General features: G+C 40.9%; 3 protein-coding genes across 5 annotated transcripts; all 3 read left to right on the top strand.

The window, feature by feature from the left end:
- The first annotated feature begins 16 nt into the window (after window positions 1–16).
- LOC121552706 (testis-expressed protein 30) lies at window positions 17–3,156 on the top strand. Of its 2 annotated transcripts, none has more exons than XM_041865720.1 (4): window positions 17–210; window positions 316–552; window positions 1,814–1,921; window positions 3,003–3,156. In XM_041865720.1, exons 1-4 carry the CDS (start codon window positions 193–195, stop codon window positions 3,018–3,020), a joined length of 381 nt encoding a protein of 126 aa, XP_041721654.1. In that variant the 5' UTR covers window positions 17–192; the 3' UTR covers window positions 3,021–3,156. The 2 variants fall into 2 exon arrangements, 1 of the variants encoding a protein (XP_041721654.1); XR_006657732.1 differs by lacking the exon at window positions 17–210 and adding an exon at window positions 726–777 and having other exon boundaries at window positions 461–552.
- Window positions 3,157–3,540: 384 nt separating this feature from the next.
- LOC121552697 (testis-expressed protein 30) lies at window positions 3,541–7,330 on the top strand. The gene is made up of 5 exons (XM_041865709.2): window positions 3,541–3,790; window positions 3,889–4,125; window positions 4,299–4,350; window positions 6,547–6,761; window positions 7,026–7,330. Exons 1-5 carry the CDS (start codon window positions 3,773–3,775, stop codon window positions 7,182–7,184), a joined length of 681 nt encoding a protein of 226 aa, XP_041721643.1. The 5' UTR covers window positions 3,541–3,772; the 3' UTR covers window positions 7,185–7,330.
- Window positions 7,331–7,487: 157 nt separating this feature from the next.
- nepro (nucleolus and neural progenitor protein) lies at window positions 7,488–20,922 on the top strand. 2 transcript variants are annotated; one of them, XM_041865731.2, is made up of 9 exons: window positions 7,488–7,603; window positions 7,883–8,037; window positions 17,509–17,597; window positions 17,817–17,945; window positions 18,407–18,484; window positions 18,818–19,170; window positions 19,380–19,441; window positions 19,575–19,804; window positions 19,961–20,921. In XM_041865731.2, the coding sequence occupies exons 1-9, from the start codon at window positions 7,507–7,509 to the stop codon at window positions 20,343–20,345; spliced, it is 1,578 nt and encodes a 525-aa protein (XP_041721665.1). In that variant the 5' UTR covers window positions 7,488–7,506; the 3' UTR covers window positions 20,346–20,921. The 2 variants fall into 2 exon arrangements, with proteins under 2 accessions (XP_041721665.1, XP_041721672.1); XM_041865738.2 differs by lacking the exons at window positions 7,488–7,603; window positions 17,509–17,597 and having other exon boundaries at window positions 7,967–8,037; window positions 19,961–20,922.
- Window positions 20,923–21,836: the final 914 nt, after the last annotated feature.

The raw sequence follows: 21,836 nt of genomic DNA, 5'->3' as shown, positions 1-21,836 counted from the left end.
AGTATACATTAGCCTGTATACTGAGTTTCCAACCATTTTATGATAGTCAAATAATTTCTCCCAAATCATCTATTTTAGATTGTGTGGTACCATCGACTCCAGTACACTAGATGGCGTCTTATGAATAGTTTACAGTGAAGTTGAGAAGTCATGAGATTTAGAAGAAACTACGCGGGATAAACAAATGGCAGCATGGAAACGATTCAAGAGGTAAAATGTTTGTTGACAATTGATACGAGTCATACAGTTGATATAAGTATCGGATAGGTTACCTGGTCAAGTTTAAATGACTCACTAAGTCGAATTATTTTGCAGGACAGCATGACAATACCTTTTGGGGCAAAACATCTAGTTGCTGTGTTGAGTATCCCCGCCAATTCCAGTGATGTGCAGACTGCTGTCATCCTGACGCACGGGGCTGGTGGGGACATGAACTTCAAACATTTGGTTTCTCTTGCTCATGCACTCTCATCGAATGGCCTGCTATGTCTTCGCTTCACATGTAAAGGTTTAAACCTGGTTTACAGAGTGAAGGCTTACCATGCCGTTTGGGTAAGAGTAATTTTTGAAATCCAGATTTGTGCATGTTTCTTTCTATAGACGTTGTGAAGAAAGAATAGCGAGTCATAAAAAGCCTTGTCTTTAGTTGGCTATGAAAATCTAATCTAGTTTCTTCACTGAATGCAAGTGTGCCATTTATGGAAATATCCTGTTTTATTTTGCAGGAATACTTGAAAAATCTTGAGAAATTCACAATAAGAAACACATTTCTTGGTGGTAAGGAATCAAAACTATTTTATAACCTCAATTAAATCTCATAATTGGCCTTGTGTATTTCCCAGTGATAATGAGCCATGCTAGGGGTTTATGCTTACATAACAAATACAATTGCATAATTATGAAAGATCCTTGCTCAATGTTTATCTGCAAATTCGGAAAGTATTCAGACCCCTTTTTCCACATTTTGTTACATTAGTCTTATTCTAAAATTTATTAAATTATTATTTTTCCTCATCAATCTACACACAATACCCCATAATAACAAAGTGAAAACAGTTTTTTAGAATCCTTTGCAAATGTATTACAAACAAAAAAACAGAAACCTTATTTACTTAAGTATTCAGACCCTTTGCTATGAGATTTGAAATTGAGCTCAAGTGCATCCTGTTTCCATTTATCATCCTTGAGATGTTTCTACAGCTTGATTGGAGTCCACCTGTGAACTTTTGTTATTGACCAAATACTTATTTTCCACCATAATTTGCAAATAAATTCATTAAAAATCCTACAATGTGATTTTCTGGATTTTTTCCCCTCATTTTGTCTGTCATAGTTGACGTGTACCTATGATGAAAATTACAGGCCTCTCTCATCTTTTTAAGTGGGAGAACTTGCACAATTGGTGGCTGACTAAATACTTTTTTCCCCCACTTTTCAGTTTATTGAGAAGTCATTGAAAACAGATGCCCTTCTTTCAATTATTGAACTGATATGCTTTCAATTCGAGTTGACCCCTACCCTGTTTCATAAATATGAATCTGAAGACCTAGTATGAAGTTGAACTTTTTTGTGTATCATTGTTTTGCTACTTGTATGACAGGATTGTGGGATATGTTTTTTTTTTTTCATCTCCAAAATAGAACTAATATTTTGACACCTGTGAGTTATTATGGTAAGTAGTGAATGATGGGGCCATGACAGGGTGACATGACAAAGCGATCTGTTGTGTAGTGAAGTTTTCTTATTTTCATCGTCACTTCATCAACTTTAATATATATTTTTTTCCATATTTCTCTTTTTTTCTGTTGACTAGGAGTATGCCAAGTTGCAGGTGACTGAGCCTAAGGTCAGAGAGGGCATGGAACGGGTCGAGCAGCCCACTGATGACCTCTTCCCATGCTCCTGCCACAGGATACCACAGGTAAGCGTCAAGACACAGGCTAATCTCTATTACAGCATGTAGGGAGGAAAAAAAGGATTGCACAAGGGATTGCATAATATCTCTGATCCCACTGCAGTCAACCATGAACTGGGCTCTCAGTGTTTTGACAACAGGAGATTCTGATATATGATAGAGCTGGGACTATAAACCGAAAATTATTGGCAAATCAAATGTTATTTGTCAAATGCTTCATAGACAACCGGTGTAGACTAACAGTGAAATGCCACCTAAACAGGCTGAAATTCCAGATGTAAAAAAAAAAGCTCTTACACTAAAAGGGCATTAACATTTTCACAATTTCAGAGTGTTATTTCGACCCCATAGTGTACAAAAACGAATACTAAAAATAATAAAGCAAAAATCACATTTTTGACTGCACTGCTCCTTTAATGTTATAAACTTAGCATACTATTCTTCTGAATTGATCAATTCAGGCAATTTATTGCGATATGGATTTTTGTCCATATTGCCCAACTCTAATACAGTATATGATCATCTGCCCCCTATGTCTACAATGCTAAAGGAATGTCCCCGCCAGTGTCTTTTTACAGGCTGCTGTCTGTCAAAGTTGACATGAAAACAGATCTTTGGCAAAGGGATATCCAATCAACTGATTGCGTTGCATTCATATAATACATTTTACAAAATGCATTTGCCACAAAGAGCTACCCCCCCAAAGAGCAAGCCAACCACTGAAGGAGCTGCCAAGATATGTTAGAATTTTAACCTAATGTGATATTATACAGTGTTGAATGTGTCTTTACAGGAGCAGCATTGTCATACTTTCACTGGAGAAAATTTTTTGTAAAGTAAATGTATGAAAATAACCTAAGCTGGTTTTATATAAATCCAAACGTATCATAAATGTTATGTTGCAAATAACACACTACTCTAGCAATCTTTTAAAGTCTTTTTTTTGTAATACACATGCGCATGGATCAAAGATTCCAAGGGAACAGATGTATTGTATTGAATAGGAAAAGCTTTATGGCATTGCATGGTTTTTATAACCCTGTCCTGCATATGAAGTTTGACAGATTTTTTTATGTTTGCTTTTCAGGTCAAGGATGAATTATGATTGGTCCACTGTTCAATTATAAAACAATTGCATTTTTATCTGATGTTCCTGTGTTGTAAAATGTTGTTTTTGCCAAAATGTGAATTGTGGGCTTGTCATGTTTATAATAAATATTTTTTCATTGTTTGTATGTTAACACTTGTTGTGTTCTTTTCTTCCTTCAATATATGCACAAACCATATCAAAGGTTCAAGTTATACACAATAGAGGCATGTAAAGACAAAAACACAGATGTTAGTTGATTATATGGTAGACTCATTGCATTGTTTTCCTTGTTAGATTTCCATGTAATAGCCCTATAGACTTGCTGTACTGATAGCTTTAGGGAAATGGGCAAAGTGCCTTTGTTATATCAACTCTCTGGCAGTAGTCTACATCCTATGAGGCATATTTAAAGTAATAAAGCAAGACCTGACCTTGGAAATGTCTTTGTCACTCCACACACACACTGGCTAGACCAGTGTGTGTAGTTGGGAGGGTTATTGCTCGTAGCTCGAAGTCATGTCACTGTCGGCCAGGGAGCTAGGAAAAATTAATAATGAAATACATGTTGTGTACTAAAATCGTAGTATCCTGTATACTGTGTTTCCAACCATTTTATGATAGTCAAATAATTTCTCCCAAATCATCTATTTTAGATTGTGTGGTACCATCGACTCCAGTACACTAGATGGCGTCTTATGAATAGTTTACAGTGAAGTTGAGAAGTCATGAGATTTAGAAGAAACTACGCGGGATAAACAAATGGCAGCATGGAAACGATTCAAGAGGTAAAATGACAATTGATACGAGTCATACAGTTGATATAAGTATCGGATAGGTTACCTGGTCAAGTTTAAATGACTCACTAAGTCGAATTATTTTGCAGGACAGCATGACAATACCTTTTGGGGCAAAACATCTAGTTGCTGTGTTGAGTATCCCCGCCAATTCCAGTGATGTGCAGACTGCTGTCATCCTGACGCACGGGGCTGGTGGGGACATGAACTTCAAACATTTGGTTTCTCTTGCTCATGCACTCTCATCGAATGGCCTGCTATGTCTTCGCTTCACATGTAAAGGTTTAAACCTGGTTTACAGAGTGAAGGCTTACCATGCCGTTTGGGTAAGAATAATTTTTGAAATCCAGATTTGTGCATGTTTCTTTCTATAGACATTGTGAAGAAAGAATAGCGAGTCATAAAAAGCCTTGTCTTTAGTTGGCTATGAAAATGTAATCTAGTTTCTTCACTGAATGCAAGTGTGCCATTAATGGAAATATCCTGTTTTATTTTGCAGGAATACTTGAAAAATCTTGAGAAATTCACAATAAGAAACATATTTCTTGGTGGTAAGCAATCAAAACTATTTTATAACCTCAATTAAATCTCATAATTGGCCTTATGTATTTCCCAGTGATAATGAGCCATGCTAGGGGTTTATGCTTACATAACAAATACAATTGCATAATTATGAAAGATCCTTGCTCAATGTTTATCTGCACATACAGTGCATTCGGAAAGTATTCAGACCCTTTTTTCCACATTTTGTTACATTAGTCTTATTCTAAAATTTATTACATTATTATTTTTCCTCATCAATCTACATACAATACCCCATAATAACAAAGTGAAAACAGTTTTTTAGAATCCTTTGCAAATGTATTACAAACAAAAAAACAGAAACCTTATTTACTTAATTATTCAGACCCTTTGCTATGAGATTTGAAATTGAGCTCAAGTGCATCCTGTTTCCATTGATCATCCTTGAGATGTTTCTACAGCTTGATTGGAGTCCACCTGTGATACATTCAATTGATTGGACATGATTTGGAAAGGCACACACCTGTCTATATAAGGTCCCACAGTTGACAGTGCATATCAGATCAAAAACCAAGCCATGAGGTCGAAGGAATTGTCCGTAGAGCTCCAAGACAGGATTGTGTTGAGGCACAGATCTGGAGAAGGTTAGCAAAAATGTCTGCAGTATTGAAGGTCCCCAAGAGCACAGTGGCCTCCATCATTCTTAAATGGAGGAAGTTTGGAACCACCAAGACTCTTCCAAGAGCTGGCCGTCCGGCCAAACTGAGCAATCGGGGGAGAAGGGCCTTGGTCAGGAAGGTGACCAAGATCCCGATGGTCACTCTGACAGAGCTCCAGAGTTCCTCTGTGGAGATGGGAGAACCTTCCAGAAGGACAACCATCTTTGCAGCACTCCACCAATCAGGCTTTTATGGTAGTGTGTCCAGACGGAAGCCACTCCTCAGTAAAATGCACATGACAGCCCTCTTGGAGTTTGCCAAAAGGCACCTAAAGACTCTCGGACCATGAGAAACAAGATTCTCTGGTCTGATGAAACCAAGATTGAACTCTTTGGCCTGAATGCCAAGCGTCACGTCTGGAGGAAACCGACACCATCCCTACGGTGAAGCATGGTGGTGGCAGCATCATGCTGTGGGGATGTTTTTCAGCGGCAGGAACTGGGAGACTAGTCAGGATCAAGGGAAAGATTAACTTAGCAAAGTACAGGGAGAAACTTGATGAAAACCTGCTCCAGAGCACTCATGACCTCAGAATGGGGCGAAGGTTCACCTTCCAACAGGACAACAACCCTAAGCACACTGCCAAGACAACGCAGGAGTGGCTTCAGGACAAGTCTCTGAATGTCCTTGAGTGGCCCAGCCAGAGCCCAGACTTGAACCCGATTGAACATCTCTTGGAGAGACCTGAAAATAGCTGTGCAGCGACGCTCCCCATCCAACCTGACAGACCTTGAGAGGATCTGCAGAGAAGAATGGGAGAAACTCACCAAATACAGGTGTGCCAAGCTTGTAGCGTCATACCCAAGAAGACTTGAGGCTGTAATCGCTGACAAAGGTGCTTCAACAAAGTACTGAGTAAAGGGTCTGAATACTTTTTGCTGAAATCTCTATAAAACGGTCTTTGCTTTGTCATAATGGGGTATTGTGTGTAGATTGATGAGGAAAAAAATAACAATTTAATCAATTTTAGAATAAGGCTGTAACGTAACAAAATGTGGAAAAAATGGTCAAGGGGTCTGAAAACTTTCCAAATGCACTGTAGCTCTCTACTGTATCTCCAACCCCTTGCCCAGACAGTGGCCCTCCTCACCAGGGTCCTCATTAGCTTCTATACCAATGATTTATATATACACTAGATGTCTCTCAATGGCCAATAAATAGCATCTGCAATCCAGGGTATATATTCATAATTGTTCTATACCCACAGTCATAAATCACACCTATTTTTAAAATGTATCTTATTAAAATTTGATTTTAAACCTAACCTTAACCACACTGCTAACCTTAAATACTTTTTTTTTTTAGCCAATTTTGACTTTGTGGCTGTGGAATCTGACTTTGTGGCTATAGAAGCTAGTGGAAACCCCTCACCAGGGAAATATTCTGAGTATTGGTGGTTACTGGGGCCATTAGTATTGAGCAGTGTTAATTGATCCATAAACTAGTTATTCTTAAGCAATCACTTCCAAGACAGATATAATACTCACTGTGTACCCTCCACTTCAGGCCGTTCTATGGGGTCTCGTGCTGCCTCTTCCCTGGCCAGGCAGCTCAGTGGTGGCTCAGAGGATGCAGTGCAGGGACTGGTCTGTCTGTCCTTTCCCCTACACCCTCCAGGACTGACACACACCCATCGCCAGCGGAGTGAGGACCTCAGGGGGCTGCCCAAGGAGGTGCCTGTGCTGTTTCTGTCTGGTACTGCAGACAACATGTGTGAGAAGGTGAGAATGGTGATGGGTGTCTGGACAATGCATTCACAGAAACCATTCAAGTTTGCACATGCACATCTCCATTTTTTTTATTATGCATGTGCTTTACTTCAAACTGATTACGTCTCTTCCTTATAATGAAACCATTAAAGTTTGCACATTCATCTCTCTTTTTTGATTGTGTATGTTATTTTATTATTTCAAACTGATGGGCTGGAAGAAACATTATTTCTGGTCCCAATTTTGTTTTGCACTGATAATTCTTCCTGTGTCCAGATCCTTCTGGATGATGTGTTAAAGGAGATGAAGTCTCCAGTGACTGTTCACTGGATTGAAGGAGGCAGCCATGGGCTTACAGTGAAGGGAAGGGCTGAGGAGTCTGTGATGGATGAAGTCAACGCGCATGTCATATCATGGATTTTGGAACATACTTGAAGCTACCTGACTCTTGCTATGCTCAACATTTTTTTTTTTTTAGCTCCACACATTCTGTATAATTTTGTCATTCAGTTTGATGAATTCATGTGTTTATGTTGGTGTGGTTATGATGTGGATTAAATCTATACTTTTATAATACCAGAGATAGTATTTGTTTTATTTTGGGTAAGGTATTGGCAATGAATAATACAGCCTGCTGGTTGCTTCTCTGAAACAGAGCTGTGTGCCGAGCTGCAACTGTACCTTTAAAGCCTGGTGATGACGTTTCTATTTCCTTGATTCTAATTGGCTAGCTTTAACTTCCTTGGTTTGCGTTGAAATGGAAGCGAGCATGGCTGAAGAACCGTGGAATAAAGTAAACATTCCCTTTCCAAGTGCGGTTTCAACTGTCCATATACCATTCGGTCTCTCAACAGGTATGTAGTTTATCAAATTTCTGCATAAACTTTTTGGCGCGTCCTTTTGCTGTGTAATAAGAGCCACATTAGCTAACGGAAACTAGCCCTGCTGCAGACTACATCAAGCTACGGTACACACGTGGGGAGTGTTCTGACTTATGCCAGAGAAAATTGCTCTTGGTCTTGCTCTGTAAAAGTTAGGCTAACTAGATAAAAACTATTTACATCACAAATGTGCGGTGTTTGTTTACTGCTTTTTCATGCGTGTGTGTACTGTGCATTGTATCCTTGTAATAGGTACATATGTAAAACGTGTCCTGGAGGAAAATGAGAAAGTGCTCAAGTTGCTTGGCAGTCGAGTCCTGCAGACTGAGATCCGTGTCCTGTACGAGCTTCTCTATGTTCTCAATAACAGTCTCCGGCAACACAAGCCTTTCAGGATTCTCAAACAGGTGAGTATCAAGAAAAAGGCCTACATTACCTGACCATTTATTATTGTTATTTTTACCAACCTAGTAACTAAGTTATAGCCTATTATGAAATAACTTTACAAAATATTGTATTTTCAGACCATTATTACTAGGCTACTGTTCCAGCTGATAGGCTTTATTAGTTATGTAATGTTAAGCGTAGCACAGAGAATGTTCAATGAGATCAGATTTGGAATATCAATCAATCAATCAATCAATTTTATTTTATATAGCCCTTCTTACATCAGCTAATATCTCGAAGTGCTGTACAGAAACCCAGCCTAAAACCCCAAACAGCTAGTAATGCAGGTGTAGAAGCACGGTGGCTAGGAAAAACTCCCTAGAAAGGCGAAAGCCTAGGAAGAAACCTAGAGAGGAACCAGGCTATGAGGGGTGGCCAGTCCTCTTCTGGCTGTGCCGGGTGGAGATTATAACAGAACCATGCCAAGATGTTCAAAAATGTTCATAAGTGACAAGCATGGTCAAATAATAATCAGGAATAAATCTCAGTTGGCTTTTCATAGCCGATCATTAAGAGTTGAAAACAGCAGGTCTGGGACAGGTAGGGGTTCCATAACCGCAGGCAGAACAGTTGAAACTGGAATAGCAGCAAGGCCAGGCGGACTGGGGACAGCAAGGAGTCACCACGGACGGTAGTCCCGACGTATGGTCCTAGGGCTCAGGTCTCTCAGTTGGCTTTTCATAGCCGATCATTAAAGAGTTGAAATAGAATTGTTGAATAGACAAGTTTGCGGCGTGCACATTGTTGGATTACTTCAGGGAGAAAAAATATATTTAATATAATAATGGAGCATTTTCTAAATTCAATCAAACCCCCTGCAACCAGACGTGGACGTTTAGAAGATTTGTGTTGACTTCCAAGTTGGGAATTGAGTATCACCAATTAAAAAGTAACTTTCATGATTTAAAAAATATAATCATCATCGAAAACCATATGTTTTAGGCTTAGTTATAGTGAAACAAATCAAATCTGGTCTTAACAGTTCGTTGCAAAAGTGATATTTTGGTATTTTAGTAGTAAATCTAGCTCTTTTTGAGCCTATTGGTTCAATTCTACCATTGAAGTCGTGATGTAGAGGCCTTTATGTCATCTCAAAGGAGCGGTTCGGTATGAAATACACTCCCTTCTAGATGTGCTGGGTGGTACCACCTCAAGGCTTACTATAAAAGCAGGTGACGGTGTGCCTTATTTGACAATGGTCTTGACTAGACTACTGATATTACACACAATTCAAAAGGTAGTAAGGCATTTCCGCATTTGACCAAATTCAATGTTTTTGCTTACTGTTTCATACACATCTATATTGCTTTTACGAAGAAAGAAAACATGTAGGCAATGAGGATTATACGTTTTATATTCGTAGCTATATCCATTGTAACAAGAAGTAGATGTCAACCTGTTGTATTTTGTCCTCAACTGTTATGACTGATTGGTGGCGCAGTCTGCTAAAACTGTTGGCTCATAGTTCAATGGTTGTGAGTTCTAATACCACATCGGGCATATAAATCCTTTATTTACAATATTCATCCTGTGTCCACACACTTCTAATTCTGAAAAGTGAAAGCATAGGCCTACCTGTGAGAGGGCTTGCCCCTGGTAGTAGTTGCTACCAGCTCTCACGTCAGAATTAGACGTTAAACATCCATGTTTCTCAAACGTCAAATTTCGAAGTCTTTTAAGGTTAAGTTTAGGCATTAACTACATATTCTCAAGGTTAGGCATTAATTGCAAATGGTTAAGGTAAGGGTTAAGGTTTGAGATATGCTTAAAAAAAAGAATATCAAAGCAACGTTCTGTCGCTGGATTCGAACTTGCAACCTTTGGAATTGGAGGCAGGTGCTTACACCCATCCCGTCCACAAAACCCTAGCAAAACTGAAAGCTCACTGTTGCCCGTAGTGGCTGGTTTCCACGTCATCTCCTGACGTCCTCAGACATGGATGGACATCGAATACTGACATTACCCAAGAGTTAATTTGACCATTGGAAAAAGAGCTACTGCTTAAATGCTACAAAGTGACATGGATTGAATTGAGCCCCTAATCTTAATTTTCGAGGCAATTGTTGCACTTTTCTCCCCAACACAATACCGCAATAAATGTGAATCCACATTTCAAAGATTATTTTGGCAGCGCATGGGGGATTCAAACTTACACCGCAAGTGGCAATAGATGTCAGGAATTCGGCGCCTTACCACTGTGAGCTAACTGTCCAGAGCTGTACTTGTTCGCGATGCACAGAATATTATCAGAGCATGCCCAAAGATGTTCATAACTAATCCAATGGGAACAAATGTTTCCAATGCAAACAAATTAGTCATAGTGGGCAGAACAAGCAAGGAGGGGGGCAGAGCCAAGAACGAGCTAGCGAGATCCTATTTGCTCATTCTAGCATGTATTTGCATATTTCTGTTAGGGAACGCCTACTTTGGGAAGTGCGTGGGTGCAAAAACTCAATTCGCCCTTGCACTCCTTCTAAACATCACGATTTTTGGAAGCTTTGGCAAAGGGTAAAGTCTACAAAACTTAGTCCACTCTGTTCGTAACATATTTTAGTTTTGGGAACAGAGAACTGTATTGAGATCAAATGTTTCATCGATGTGAACATTTGCAGAATGTCGGACAAAATCCATCTCGTTCCATCTTCTCCCATTGCCGGCCACTGAGCTTCCGCTCACCACCATATTTGGTAGTGAGTGGAAACGCCAAGCGCATGCTTCACATTTATACATCCGGTGGAATACAGTATCTGTCTCATTGTTCTATTTGTGGTGTGCCAGTGGACTTCTGGTACGTATACTTTAGTGAGAAAGTGTTGGGATCAGGTACAACGATGTTTACCCACCCCTAAAATGAATATTTATGAGCAATTCCCCCCACCCACAACTTCTCATCTGAATGCATATTTTTTTACAATTTGAAAGGGTTGGGCAAAGGTTGAAATTGGGGTTGAGAGTAGGGCTGTTGCGGTGACTGTATTACCGCCACACTGGCAGTCACAAGTCATGACCCCAGTAAAATTCCATGTGACTGTTGAGTCACGGTAATCTTCTCTTATGCACTCTGGACATGCTTTGATAGTACCCAACTTGCTAATGACTATCAGGTCGCTAGTGGCCTGGTACTCAGGGCTCTATTGTCCCTCTAACCACTCTGACATCAATGCAAATGAAATCAAAAATCACATCAAACCCTTATCATCAAAACCGTATCCTGCTTTTAAAACTCACCTCACTATGATAATCAATTTGAAGAAGGAAGTTCAACAGCAGGTTGAAACCGAGTGTAAACCATGGTCATTGTGGATGTTGTTTCAAAGCCTAACACATCGAAATGGACAGCGCATTCGAAGGTGATGACTAATTCAAAACACCCATACACATATTAGAGCTTACGCATGCGCATAGGCTTATGAGCCAAAGCCCCCCCCCCCCCAAAAAACTGAATAGAAATAGCCTACTACATATTACGCATGGCAGAAAAACATCAAACAAAACTGATTTAAGATGTCTTTGGTACATAATTGGACTAGCTTATATTCCAAAATTAAACAAATTAGAGTAATCGCCTTTGAGTGTGGACTATATTATTATGCATACTGGATGGACTGGTTACCTTATGCTACGCTCCAAAATGTCTATCCATGAGTCTGGGAGAGAACGTATAGCCGTAGGCGATGCTGTTGGTTCATTGATTGTGCAGGGCGGCTTACAGGTAGCCTACGATTATAGTGAATGTCTATTTGATTTTGAATAGCCTAGTAATAGTGATTTATTTTCATAATTAATTGGGTGGCACATTACCTTTAGCTATACAGAATATCTCACCACCATGCTTTCCATCTCCTCTCTCTTCTTTATTCATTTCTCAAGCGTGCAGTGTCTCGAGCGTGCAGACGGGCTGTTACTATCGATGTTCCCGAACTCATTTCACTTGGTTTCACAAATGTAAGCAATGGATAACTGCAGGAACAGGGTTGGAGAGCCCATGGCATACAGTGTTTTTACATGTAGTTTTTTCCTCTGTTCCTGCCCATTTGATAATGGGCCATTCTAAATCTGAGAATAATCTGATGGGTGAAATATGATCACTTGAGAGAACAGCTGTGCAGCCTGAGGCAAGGACAGAGTGCAAGCTTTTTTTGTGACTTTCTCAAATCATCAATAACCTATAGTTGCATCATGCAGCCCATACAGTGGGGAAAAAAAGTATTTAGTCAGCCACCAATTGTGCAAGTTCTCCCACTTAAAAAGATGAGAGGCCTGTAATTTATCATAGGTACACGTCAACTATGACAGACAAATTGAGGGGAAAAAATCCAGAAAATCACATTGTAGGATTTTTAATGAATTTATTTGCAAATTATGGTGGAAAATAAGTATTTGGTCACCTACAAACAAGCAAGATTTCTGGCTCTCACAGACCTGTAACTTCTTCTTTAAGAGGCTCCTCTGTCCTCCACTCGTTACCTGTATTAATGGCACCTGTTTGAACTTATCAGTATAAAAGACACCTGTCCACAACCTCAAACAGTCACACTCCAAACTCCACTATGGCCAAGACCAAAGAGCTGTCAAAGGACACCAGAAACAAAATTGTAGACCTGCACCAGGCTGGGAAGACTGAATCTGCAATAGGTAAGCAGCTTGGTTTGAAGAAATCAACTGTGGGAGCAATTATTAGGAAATGGAAGACATACAAGACCACTGATAATCTCCCTCGATCTGGGGCTCCACGCAAGATCTCACCCCGTGGGGTCAAAATGATCACAAGAACGGTGAGCAAAAATCCCAGAACCACACGGGGGGACCTAGTGAATGACCTGCAGAGAGCTGGGACCAAAGTAACAAAGCCTACCATCAGTAACACACTACGCCGCCAGGGACTCAAATCCTGCAGTGCCAGACGTGTCCCCCTGCTTAAGCCAGTACATGTCCAGGCCCGTCTGAAGTTTGCTAGAGTGCATTTGGATGATCCAGAAGAGGATTGGGAGAATGTCATATGGAAAGAATGAATGGGGCCATGTATCGTGAGATTTTGAGTGAAAACCTCCTTCCATCAGCAAGGGCATTGAAGATGAAACGTGGCTGGGTCTTTCAGCATGACAATGATCCCAAACACACCGCCCGGGCAACGAAGGAGTGGCTTCGTAAGAAGCATTTCAAGGTCCTGGAGTGGCCTAGCCAGTCTCCAGATCTCAACCCCATAGAAAATCTTTGGAGGGAGTTGAAAGTCTGTGTTGCCCAGCGACAGCCCCAAAACATCACTGCTCTAGAGGAGATCTGCATGGAGGAATGGGCCAAAATACCAGCAACAGTGTGTGAAAACCTTGTGAAGACTTACAGAAAACGTTTGACCTGTGTCATTGCCAACAAAGGGTATATAACAAAGTATTGAGAAACTTTTGTTATTGACCAAATACTTATTTTCCACCATAATTTGCAAATAAATTCATAAAAAATCATACAATGTGATTGTCTGGATTTATTTTTCTAATTTTGTCTGTCATAGTTGGCGTGTACCTATGATGAACATTACAGGCGTCTATCTTTTTAAGTGGGAGAACTTGCACAATTGGTGGCTGACTAAATACTTTTTCCCCCCACTGTATGTTTTGATTTCTAAGACTTTCTAAGGTTTGTATCATTCACAACTAAAGCTGCCAAAACTAACTCTAGCGTATAGGACCTGTTTCAAATGATCACTTTTATGCTCAACAAAGCCACTTCATATTCAGACTCGCTCCAGAATGGGAAAAATATCCTTTCTATTTTATTCAACTAAGTTCAATTATATTCCTCTTACTATAAAATCATATACTGAACAATAATATATATACCCAACATGTAAAGTGTTTCATGAGCTGAAATAAAAGATCCCAGAATTGTTCCATACGCACAAAAAGTTTGTTTACATTCCTGTTAGTGAACGTTTCTCCTTTGCGAAGATAATCCATCCACCTGACAGGTGTGGCATATCAAGAAGCTGATTAAACAGCATGATCGTTACACAGGGGCACTTTGTGCTGGGGACAATAAAAGGCCACTCTAAAATGTGCAGTTTTGTCACACAACACAATTGGCATGCTGACTGCAGGAATGTCCACCAGAGCTGTTGCCAGAGAATTTATTGTTCATTTCTCTACCATAACCTGCCTCCAACGTCGTTTTAGAGAATTTGGCAGTACGTCAAACCGGCCTGAAAACTGCAGTAACCACACCAGGCCAGGACCTCCACATCCGGCTTCTTCTCCTGCGGGATCGTCTGTAATTTCTGTCCGTAATAAAGCCCTTTTGTGGCTCCCCAGTGGGTGGGCCTATGTCTTCCCAGGCCCACCCATGGCTGCGCTCCTGCCCAGTCATGTGAAATCCATAGATGAGGGCCTAATTAATTTATTTCAATTGACTGATTTCCTTTATATGAACTGTAACTCAATAAAATCGTTGAAATTGTTGCATGTTGCGTTTTATATTTTTGTTCAGTATAAAATAATGGCACAGGACTTATAATCATATCTTGTCAGCTAAATGAACAAGCCTATAGCCTATGCCATACAGCATAGCCATATAACATACAGTAGGCCAACTCATATTCTGTTCTTCGGAAATACATTTTCTTCATATCATGTTTCTTTAGGCATTAACTCCAAATAATGGATTTATTGTGATGGTGTATATTCCATTTATTTATTCCACTTTTTTTAAATGTAGATGTTCCAAAGGCACCCATCAGCGGTGTGGAGGCCGGGGGATGATAAATGTGTTTATGTTAATTAATGGTAAATTACCGTGAGACCGGCATGACAATAACCGGCTGACAATTTTGTGACCGCCACAGCCCTAGTTGAGAGTTACCCTTTAAAGGTTGTTTGAAAATGCTCTGTGCTACACTTACATTACCTACCTAATGACACATATCAGCAGCTGGAACAGTAATAATGGTCTGACTAGGCAATATTGTTAATAGCTAATTAGGATACAGTTTAGAAAAGATCCACGTTGGAAGAATCAAGATCACCAGTGTGCTGGGTGTTTTTCTCTTTTTCAGGCTACAGTGAGATGAGACCAATTGTTATTGATTGATGTAGAGCAGGGGTGTCAATGTTTTTTTTATATTATGTTTTTGTGTGTAGGAAAACGAACTCAATATACTTTAAAATGACTAAAACTAAATCGGAACTGTGCAGAAATGATAATTGACCTACATTAATACAGTTTCTTGACTGTGTCCAGCTTGCTAATAATCACTGAAATGAAAGGTAGACATTTAGGGAGCATCGGAAATTCCAAAAAAAGATGGACTGAATTTTGACGGCAAGGAAATGTAACAGATTTTCAGTTAGGCCCTCCGGCCTCTAGGCAGGGCTGCCAGGTTAATCTGAACTATAGAAGTGATTGATTGTGTATGGGTAAGACATGTTTTTTTCAGAAAACATTATTGTGAAATTGTGTTAATACAAGTCACATAGCTCTAAAATAATGTTATTTTCAACTACAGTATAAAAATAGCTTTTTGTCAATTCATGTGTGGCTGCAGCCTGATGTCCCAGTCATCCATCCCTCTGGAGCAAGATGGAAAGGAAAGAAAGAGGGGAGATCCATCATCAAGAGTTTTTTATTCTACTATTAATCAATCACTACTATTCTAATTTGTTAGTCAGTAATGGAGTTAATCGGTTCATCTCTGCGTGACACTCTCTCCTCTGACTTCAACTTCCTGGCCAACGTTAGCTAGCTAGCTAGCTTGCTACATACAGGGCTTGAGACTAACTTTTTTAATCACCGTCCCGAAGTGTAATTTAATCCGTCCCATACATTTTAAATATCTATATTTAAATATATAATTAATGTTTGACAATAATTTATGATAATTAACGTCTAAAGGCTTGACATACTCGAGGCTGTTCGTTCAGATCAAATGGTCATGAGCGGAGGAAAGGCCAGTGCCCACATTTTATAGACACAATCCTAGTCATATTAGCAACCCTTGCTAGTTGTTGCATCTTTCTAAATTTCTAAAGGATATTTTGATCTCTGTCACAAGAAACCGCTCGCATGTGCCTTGCGCTTTTTAGAACGCTCTTCCCTCTTAATTGCTTTTTGGAGCGTTCGCGCGTAGTCTACTGCCGTGTGCGTATTGCTGCGCATATAATGTGAAGAAATAATAGTTTATCAACATTTTAAGCTAAACGTTCAGATCCTTTGCATTAGCCTCATTGTGTCCCAGAACTGGCCCAGAGTCTGTTTGAACCATCACGATCATATTTTTTTATCGTTGACGGGATGCCCTTTAATTTTGAGCCCTGGCTACATACCCAGAGAGACGGTACATCTTTCGATCCTCTCTCCCTCTCTCTGAAACTGTTGGATGATTATTTCTCAGTTTCTCTCTCTCGGTGTGATGGGTCTAGTATGCTAATGATTGGTAGGACTGGGGAAGGTCAGAATACAATGAAATAGTAGGCAAACAAGAATTATGTAGCTAGCTAGTGCTAGTTAATTCGTTTGTTGTTCTCACATCACTTGTCATGACTGCCTGCTGCAGCGCTCTCTCAACACCAGTGACTGTGCTCAACACACACACACCTCTGGCCCTCCCCCTCCCTCCCTCCCCACCACTCACTCACTCACTCACTCACTCACTCACTCACTCACTCACTCAGCAACAGACTGCCTGATAGTCAGCAGGAGCAGGTCACAGTGAGATGTATATGTGTGTGTGTAGATACAGTGCCTTCGAAAAGTATTTAGACCCCTTGACTTTTTCCACATTTTGTTAGGTTACAGCCTTATTCTAAAATTGATTAAATCGTTTTTTCCCCTCGTTTGATCGGGTTCAAGTCCGGGCTCTGGCTGGGCAACTCAAGGACATTGAGACTTGTCCCGAAGCCACTCCTGCGTTGTCTTGGCTGTGTGCTTAGGGTCGTTGTCTTGTTGGAAGGTGAACCTTCACCCCATTCTGAGGTCATGAGTGCTCTGGAGCAGGATTTCATTAAGGATCTCTCTGTACTTTGCTCTGTTAATCTTTTCCTCGATCCTGACTAGTCTCCCAGTCCATGCCACTGAAAAACAATCAATTTCCAGTCTCATAGCAAAGGGTCTGAATACTTATGTAAATAAGGTATTTTTTATTTTATTTTTATATACACTACCAGTCAAAAGTTTGGACACACCTACTCATTCAAGGGTTTTTCTTTAGTTTTACATTTCTTTACATTGTAGAATAATAGTGAAGACATCAAACTATGAAATAACACATATGGAATCATGTAGCAACCAAAAAAGTGTTAAACAAATCAAAATATATTTTATGTTTGAGATTCTTCAAATAGCCACCCTTTGCCTTGATGACAGCTTTGCACACTTGAGGGAAAAATGAGTTTGACACCCCTGATGTAGAGGGTTATTGACTGAGTTTTGAAAAAACCCTGCAGGTTGAGCAATGCATAAACCGGTTGAAGGAAATGAAGCTGGATGCTGCTCTTCTGGACCTGAAGCAGCTATGTCCAAAGAAAATGCAAAGGTACTAACTAGCTAGAAAGTCTCTGCATTTAGCTATTAGCAAATGGTTCTGTGCCAATGCCCTTGGTGGCGTACTTAGCTGCATCTAATCACGCTGACACAGCACACTAGCATCAAGATCCATGTAACTTGTTTTTGGGTCTATGTGTATTTGATAGTCTACGGTGTATTGGCTAACTGTAATCTTGATGTGTGTATATATGTGTGCTTGTGTTTGCAGGCAGCTGGCTACGGAGACAGGTCAGTGTGATGTCCCCAGTCAGCCCATGCTGGAATGGCTTTGTCTCAAGGTGTTGGGAGCTGCCAGGCTGATGACGTGTCTGCTCAATCACTGCACCAGAGCCTTCATGTATCCTCTCTCTCTCTCCTCTGGGAGACTTCAGCAGCTGTATCTGTCTCCTTGCTTTTTTACCTCTCTTTTTTGCTTAACAGTGTCCTTCAGTTTTTTGAAAGGTGCTCTAAATCCAATGTAGTATTATTATTATTATTATTACTATATAAATGACTGTTGCTGTCGTTCCAGGTCATATTTTTTGCAGTTGCATATTGTAAGGTCTCACAACGCCTGGAGAAGTGTTTTAACTTGTCAGGAACCACATTAATACCTACTCAGCCATCAACATGTCTTAAGGCATCCTGTGATGACTTAAGACCAATATAAATGAAGACGTCTCGAGACAAAAGTGATGACTGGGTATGTACGACATGACAATCTTCTGTAATGTGCAGCATGACTGCAAAAAAAGACAACCTGGAACGCAAATTATACATGAACATGATGTGCATGATTGCCTTGACAAATCTCTCCAGACTAGCGAGGCAGCACCTCCAATCGAAGGAATTCATTCTGTTGAACGTGGTGTTCACCAGCATGCTTAGTCGACTGTGGTGAGTCCCGTGGCTCTTTCAGGGTCATGTCTGAAGTACTGCTTTTGAATAATATGGAACATGGTTCTTCTACCACAGACTTCCTAACTTTAAACCCCTCCACAATTAAAGCATCTATCTTGATTTAATCCCACAGCCCCCCCCCCTCAAACTTGTCCCTTCTTACTAGCTCTGACTTTGCTGATAACTACTTTATTGAGGAAAAAGTTTACTTACTAGGACTGTGATATGTGGTTGTCTCATCTAGCTATCTTAAGACGAATGCACCAACTGTAAGTCGCTCTGGATAAGAGTGTCTGCTAAATGACTAAAATGTATCTATCTGCTCCTCAGGGTGTTTTTCCGGGGCATCCTGGGTAGCCTGGCCCCTCTCTACCAGCACCTCCTGGAGCTCCTGAAGGAGGTTTCCCAGGCTCAGGCTATGGCCTTCCTCATAGACTTCACCCTGCCAGCAGGGATAGCTGAGTTCCTTGGGCCCTCCGACTCTTCCTGGCTGAAGATGCAGCATTCCCGGGCCCCTAGGGGCCTCGGAGAGAAAGGCGCCTCCAAGTCCTCTGTGCTCAATAGACTGTTCAGAGAGGAGGGAGAGGAGGGTAGGAAGCAGGCTCTGGGTGGTCCCTCCAATAGGAAGAGCAGCAAACTGGATCTGGGAACTGCAGTCTTACTCCAGAGGACTGGTGATACAGGTTAGTGTCATCTGCCTCTGCATTGCTTGCTTTTTGGGGTTTCAGGCTGGGTATTTGTAAAGCACTTTGTAACAGCTGCTGATGTAAAAATGACTTTATAAAATAAATTTGATAGATTGATCTATTTTTTTGCTCTCCTGGTATAGCCTATGTTCTGTTGTCTACATTTGAACATATAATATAACAGCCATATAATTCCCTTATTACAGGTGCCGTCTCTGGATTTGATATGAAGGCCTTGCTGAAACGAACCCATGGCGGTATCCCAGAGGTATGTGTGGTTGTTTTTATGTCAGAATATTATACGGATTACACATTAAAATCCACTACTTTTAATTTTAGTTTGTTATTTGATGATGAGTGTTGTTATTTATACTAGATTGTTATTTGAACTCTTTGTGCAGGTGTCAATAGAAGAAGAGCAGCCTTCATCACTGGATGCTGCTGTGATTGGTCAGAAGAGGAAGTTTCTGAAGCAACTGAAAACAGCCACCACTTTCAGCAACATGGCTGCCCACCTGGAGGAAGTGATGCAATGGTGTGAATGCAGGAAGCTACGTCAGGAGAAGGGGCGCCTGACGTTCCTGCACCTGAAGTGCCAGAGGATGAAACACCTGGAATCAGAGGGCTGCAGGTACAGGGACTCTATTGTACCGGGGCTTTTAATAATATAATCTATTGCAGCTATCACACTAACACAATGGGAAATATTTTTCACACCTTGTCCAAACTAAAACTTCCAGTCACATTAATTGATGGGAACCTATGTGTTTGTTCTTGGTCTCCCCAGTGTACAAGGGAAACTGAAGAGCTACAAACGAGAGGTTTGCTGGGCCCTGTCACTCAGAGGGGCAGTACCCAGGACCTGTCAGTCGCTAAAGACGCTGTGGAGGAGGGCTCACCCTAGAATTCGCTTTCAGCCATTCAGGACTCTATTTGAACCAATCAGGACTGCAGTCTGTGTCAACAGAAAACGGTCACTAAGACACAAGAGAAGAAGGAGGAGGAGTACTTTACCAGACTCACCGGGGGGTGTGGCCACGATGACTGACGACCAGTCCCTGAGCAATGAGCATAGCAACCAAAGTAGAGACCCTCCTGACACTCCAGCTCAGAAACCCTTGGGTGTGAACGAGACTGACATTGATGACATTTTTGCCTTCATAGGTTTCTAAGACTCCAAAACCCTGGCCTATGGGTTAAAAGGGGTTCTCAGCTTTCATGATTTAAACAAAGAAATCCACACAAGGTTTTCTTGGTTGCATGTGTTTCATCTCTGACATCAAGTTACAATTTTTCAGTGGTGTTTGCTAGACATACATTAGTCGCTTGCCTTAAGTTTTTCTTAAAGTAGCCTATTATTAAAAGGTTTTAGAAACATGGTATTAAGCCTATGCAAACCCCCTTAGTCTGTGTGCAGTATTCACATTTCTATCAAATTATATTTGGCATTTACAGGAAAACTGCTAATAAAGTGCTAACAAATAAATGTTTACTTTTCTTTAAGAAAAATATATTATCAGAGAGGTGTGGGGGGGCTGCTGCCTTATTCGACATCATCGGCACCCAGGGAGCAATTGTTGGGGGTGAACTGCCTTGCTCAACGGTAGAACGGAAGATTTTTCCACCTTGTCGGCTCAGAGATTTGAACCAGCGTCCTTTCGGTTACTGGCCCAACGCTCTTAACTGCTAGGCTATCTGCCGCCTCAATTAGCAACTAAACTTCTGGACAAACCTCTTGATTTACAGTGAGGGAAAAAAGTATTTGATCCCCTGCTGATTTTGTACGTTTGCCCACTGACAAAGACATGATCAGTCTATAATTTTAATGGTAGGTTTATTTGAACAGTGAGAGACAGCATAACAACAACAAAATCCAGAAAAACACATGTCAAAAATGTTATAAATTGATTTGCATTTTAATGAGGGAAATAAGTATTTGACCCCTCTGCAAAACATGACTTAGTACTTGGTGGCAAAACCCTTGTTTGCAATCACAGAGGTCAGACGTTTCTTGTAGTTGGCCACCAGGTTTGCACACATCTCAGGAGGGATTTTGTCCCACTCCTCTTTGCAGATCTTCTCCAAGTCATTAAGGTTTCGAGGCTGACATTTGGCAACTCGAATCTATGGGATTAAAGTCTGGAGACTGGCTAGGCCATTCCAGGACCTTAATGTGCTTCTTCTTGAGCCACTCCTTTGTTGCCGTGGCTGTGTGTTTTGGGTCATTGTCATGCTGGAATACCCATCCACGACCCATTTTCAATGCCCTGGCCCTGGGAAGGAGGTTCTCACCCAAGATTTGACGGTACATGGCCCCGTCCATCGTCCCTTTGATGCAGTGAAGTTGTCCTGTCCCCTTAGCAGAAAAACACCCCCAAAGCATAATGTTTCCACCTCCATGTTTGACGGTGGGGATGGTGTTCTTGGGGTCATAGGCAGCATTCCTCCTCCTCCAAACACGGCGAGTTGAGTTGATGCCAAATAACTCGATTTTGGTCTCAGCTGACCACAACACTTTCACCCAGTTCTCCTCTGAATCATTCAGATGTTCATTGGCAAACTTCAGACGGGCCTGTATATGTGCTTTCTTGAGCAGGGGGACCTTGCGGGCGCTGCAGGATTTCAGTCCTTCACGGCATAGTGTGTTACCAATAGTTTTCTTG

This window comes from Coregonus clupeaformis, chromosome 4 (assembly GCF_020615455.1).
Source record: "Coregonus clupeaformis isolate EN_2021a chromosome 4, ASM2061545v1, whole genome shotgun sequence".
NCBI classification, from domain to species: Eukaryota; Metazoa; Chordata; class Actinopteri; order Salmoniformes; family Salmonidae; genus Coregonus; species Coregonus clupeaformis.
Note: the sequence above shows the minus strand (reverse complement) of the source record. Positions and strands in the feature narration are given on the sequence as shown.

Excerpts from the sequence above, each read along its gene's own strand:
- LOC121552706 (XM_041865720.1), top strand. Across the intron at positions 553-1,813 it reads AGGCTTACCATGCCGTTTGG|GAGTATGCCAAGTTGCAGGT; the intron begins GTAAGAGTAATT and ends TCTGTTGACTAG.
- LOC121552697 (XM_041865709.2), top strand. Across the intron at positions 4,126-4,298 it reads AGGCTTACCATGCCGTTTGG|GAATACTTGAAAAATCTTGA; the intron begins GTAAGAATAATT and ends TTTATTTTGCAG. Across the intron at positions 4,351-6,546 it reads AAGAAACATATTTCTTGGTG|GCCGTTCTATGGGGTCTCGT; the intron begins GTAAGCAATCAA and ends CCTCCACTTCAG.
- nepro (XM_041865731.2), top strand. The coding sequence starts at position 7,507 with ATGGAAGCGAGCATGGCTGAAGAACCGTGGAATAAAGTAAACATTCCC. Across the intron at positions 17,598-17,816 it reads TGTCCAAAGAAAATGCAAAG|GCAGCTGGCTACGGAGACAG; the intron begins GTACTAACTAGC and ends TTGTGTTTGCAG. Across the intron at positions 17,946-18,406 it reads CACTGCACCAGAGCCTTCAT|ACTAGCGAGGCAGCACCTCC; the intron begins GTATCCTCTCTC and ends AAATCTCTCCAG.